The 4,719-nt window shown below is 52.0% G+C and overlaps 1 protein-coding gene across 1 annotated transcript; it reads left to right on the top strand.

Moving 5' to 3' along the window:
- The first annotated feature begins 204 nt into the window (after positions 1–204).
- Positions 205–4,494, top strand: LOC124545573. The gene is made up of 2 exons (XM_047124521.1): positions 205–1,758; positions 4,264–4,494. Exons 1-2 carry the CDS (start codon positions 205–207, stop codon positions 4,492–4,494), a joined length of 1,785 nt encoding a protein of 594 aa, XP_046980477.1.
- The last annotated feature ends 225 nt before the right edge of the window (positions 4,495–4,719 follow it).

Here is a 4,719-nt window from a genome sequence, read left to right as displayed (position 1 = left end):
GACAATTTTTGCGCTACGTTCACCAGGTGCGAAGTAATAACGCCGCCCCTTAGTGAACGTCACACAGCTCGCGCTGCTCGGAGTCCGATGCACTATTGCCTGCCGCCTCGCCGGTTTTGCGCCTGGGCGCGGACGGCTGAGGGAGCGGCTGGCAGTCTTCGCTCCCGCGCTGTCGAGCAACCGCGGCGACCACTCGAAATCGTGATGTCGGAGGGTGAGGACGTGCGATTCCGTGCTCGTGAGTCTGGTGCTCATGTACCAGGAACACCTGTGCCGGCCGGCCGCGGTTTGACGGGGCTTGCTCCGTCGACCGCCCCGCCATCAGCCGGCACGTCTACGACGGCCCGACACGGCGCGAGGGGAAGTGTTAGTACCCTCGCGTCGGAGATGAATATGGACCACGATATGGACTTCACACCGGCTCTACCTGATGAGGACGAACCCGCCGAGACTCCTGTAGCCTCGAAAGACGCGAAGAACCATCGACGAGGAGACCGTAGCCACTCAACAGACGGCCGAGAAGACCACGGCAGCACAGCTGAAGCTGACTTCCAGATTCCGCCACGTAAGAAGCAGGCGCGCCACCAGCAGCTCATACTGGCCCGAGAACTGAATGTGACCAACAGGTATGAGCCCCTACAAGGGACGGGGGTGTCACTGGATGCCGCAAACGACAACTTAGTTGAAAAACAGAGGCAAAGAGACGAAGAACAGCGGCGGCAAAACACGCCCGCAGATACTGGGAACGACGATGACATGGAAGCAGACGCTCAACCACCACCACCTGCAGGACCGAAGCGGATTCCACCAATAACTTTGCGATATAAGGAGTCCTACAAGAAGCTGCACACGTGGGTCAAGACTAACTGCAAGGCGGCCTTTACAGTGAGACAGACGGGCGGTGAGACGCTGAAGCTGCTCTTAAACACCACTGAGGATTATGTCAACGTCGTGGGAAAGCTTGGGGAGGAAGGGATTCCCATGTACACGACGCCAGCGGTCCGTCCGCCAACCATAAAAATACTGATCAAGGGAGTACCAACGACTGTGACGCACTCAGAGCTCAAAGAGGAGTTAGAAGATCTTGGATATGTTGCTACACTCACAGAACATCACAAGATGCCGGGTACCAATCAACTGACTGGACACCGAGTTGTGATATTACCGGACACGCCAGAACATCGAGGCATATTTCAGCTCACCCGAATCTATGACTTATCGGTGAAAGTTGAGCGACTGAGAAGATCACGCGGCCATATTCAGTGTTATCGATGCCAAGGATTCAACCATGTCGCCCGCTCTTGCACCATGCCACCAGTGTGCGTCAAATGCGGCGCGGGACTTGACAGCAGCGAATGTACAAGGTCAAGAGAAGAGGCGCCGACGTGCGGGCTCTGTGGCGGGGCTCATCCCGCTAATTACAGAACGTGCCCCAAGCACAAGCAGGCAAGTCGCAGATACAGAGGACTACCACCAATGAAGAAGCCATCTACGCGCTGGCAACGACCGCCGCCGCCTCCACCACCGCCGACCGTGGACCCGAGCAGTTGGCCCACGCCGATGCAGCACCGCGCCAACAGGCTGCGCGCAGAGCTCACGGCAGCGGAAGCTCTGAAACAGGGCCTCCAGCCGCATACGTCTACGTCAATTCCGACGTCACAGCGCCTAACTGTGCCGCCAGCCTATGGAACACAGCCGGCAAATGCACCCAGACAGCCGTCACCACCACCACCGAGGACGGAACAGCCCGATATACAGGTACTGCTTGCCCAGGTCGCATCTACGCTTGCGGAGGTGAGTAGAGCGCTTGCGCAGCTACCGAAAACCACGCCGCCACCATCGAGGGGACGATCAGCAGAGCGCTAACAGCAACTAAAGACGTAACCATGCATCATGCCTCGAGCGCCACGACTTGATAATTTACGTATAATGACGTACAACGAGGACAATCTGACTAATGACGTGCTTGAGCTGCAAAAGTTTATTACGGACTACAACATTGACATTTGTCTTGTGAATGAGACTTTTCTGAAGCCAGGAATTCGATCCAACATTCCAAATTATAAGTGTTACGGGACGGACAGATTGACACACGGCGGCGGCCCTGCTATCTTCATTCGTCGTTCCATTACGCATTACGAAGCGCCTCCGCCAATCACGCGCCACATTGGTCCGTTTTGCGTCTCCACAATGATAGCAGTCGCTTCAATCACGTTCATCTCAGTATATCGCAGCCCACGTCAGCTTCTCGATATTGATGACGCAAGAGCATTGTTAAGGACGCCAGGCCGACTTTTTATCGCTGGCGGTCTAAATTCAAAGCATGCAGCCTGGAATTCCCTCGTAACTATTATGAGTGGCCGCCTCCTCCTGCAGGCAACGGAAGAAGTAAATGCGTACGTTTGTGGCCCCGACGAGCCGACGTGTTACCCATCACGCGGCCGACCCGATATCATTGACATCTCCATTACGAAAGGAATCCCACATTTCATGACCGCAGAAGTAGTGCATGCATTAAATTCAAACCATCTACCCGTCATTTTCACCCTTCACGTCCCACCAGTACAGCACCCAGGCCGTCTAAATCCCCGCCGCACGAACTGGGACTTATTCCGCGAACACGTAACATTTTCCATACACGTAATACAAGAAGACGACGACATTACGGAACAATCAATTACTGCCTTTACTGACACCATCACTGAAGCACTAAACCTTTCGACACCGCCACCTAAGCCGCCGCATGTACCAACGCCAGGACTGCCGCAACACATTCTCGATTCCATACGACGACGCAATAGATTATGCAGAGAATGGCGACTCACACGAAATCCGCAACTCAAGAGACAAATTAACCAGCTCCGACGTGACATCAAAGCAGCACTTATCAACCATAGAAACCAGCAGTGGGCAGCTAAACTCCGCGCCTTCACTCCCGATCCTATGCATTGGCACATGATCAAATTCTTCACTAATCGCAGGACCACAATACCGCCGCTTCAGACACAAGACAGGACCGCATACAGACCGGAAGACAAAGCAAACATGCTCGCTGACACGTTTGAACGGAACTTTCAACCACAGAACGACAGAGTTGACCAACAGCGAGTAGAACGAATAGAAACAGGGGCAGACGAATTACTCCGCACGTATGATGACGACGAAGAAGAAGAGGAAAATCAAATAACGCATACAAACGCAAGGGAAGTTCAGGCTGCGATACGAATGCTACCACCGAACAAGGCCCCCGGCGTTGATGACATACAAGGTCGTGTTCTCAAGCAACTTCCATGGACAGCGATCGTACGACTTGCAGCCATTTTCAACTGGATTTTCACCACATCTTCATATCCATCACAGTGGAAGCACTCAATAGTCGTCGCTGTACCCAGACCTGGCAAAGACAGACGTCATCCGCAAAACTATCGACCCATCAGCCTATTACCGCACATAAGTAAACTGTTTGAACGCCTATTTCTTGCAAGACTACAGAACGTCATAACCAGAACCGAAGCTCTACCGCAGGAACAGTTTGGATTTCGTAGTGGCCACAGCACAACGCAACAAATTCTCAGAGTCGTACATTACATCATAGAAACATTCAACCGAAAGGAATTTTGTGGTGCAGTTCTTCTTGACGTAACAAAAGCATTCGACACAGTATGGCACAAAGGACTCATCTGGAAACTTCATCATATGCACTTTCCGAAGCCATTCATTCGCCTACTCGCCTCATATCTGCAAGCACGTACTTTCGCTGTCCGGACGGATGACGCACTATCGACACCACGACAAATCAACGCCGGGGTACCCCAAGGATCGGTCCTTGGGCCGATCCTCTACTCACTATTTACGACCGATATACCGACGCAACCAAGAGTAGAAAAAGCGATCTACGCAGATGATACTGTGATATACACACGCAGCCGCTGGAGAGAAGTCTTAGTGCCGCGGTTGCAGAACGCGCTGAATTCACTTGAACAATGGGCAGCAAAATGGAGAATGACGTTTAATCCGACGATGACGCAAGCGGTGATTTTCACTAGGAAGAAGACGATGCCAGCTCGCCACCTCCGACTTTAACACGCAGCTGCCGTGGGACACATCAGCACGATATCTAGGCGTAATTCTTGACAAACGACTAACATGGAAGCTGCAAATAGACGACGTACGAGCAAAAATCAACCAACGAATAGGCCCTTTATATCCACTAATCAACGAGACTTCCGACTTATCCATAGAAAACGGCCTCCTGATTTTTAGGATGTATATCAGACCAATAATGGACCATGCCAGCGAGGTATGGGGCCAAGACGCACATTCAAAGACTACAATCACTGCAGAACAAAATCCTACGACGAGTTTTCCACGTTCACTCACAGTTTCCACATCGATTTCTCCAAGACGCGGCGGATGAAAAAGAGGTACTACGACGACACAAGGACCAAGCAAGAAGATTCTACGACCGCGCACACGACGCCGACAACCCACTAATTAGAGCATTGACGGAACCACAACCGGCGAGGGACAAATATAGAAGACCGATAGCATTACTCGACCGTTGACGAAGAAGGAAGACTGACAATGACCTCTCTCAGCCTGGAAAAACAGGCTCAGAAGTAAAATGCTCGAAAAAGTAAAAATAGAAAACTCCGCAAAAGCTAGAAAGCCACACTCCCGTCCCACACACACACACACACACACAAGACACTGCTAAAT

This window comes from Schistocerca americana, chromosome 8 (assembly GCF_021461395.2).
Source record: "Schistocerca americana isolate TAMUIC-IGC-003095 chromosome 8, iqSchAmer2.1, whole genome shotgun sequence".
Lineage (NCBI taxonomy): Eukaryota > Metazoa > Arthropoda > Insecta > Orthoptera > Acrididae > Schistocerca > Schistocerca americana.
Note: the sequence above shows the minus strand (reverse complement) of the source record. Positions and strands in the feature narration are given on the sequence as shown.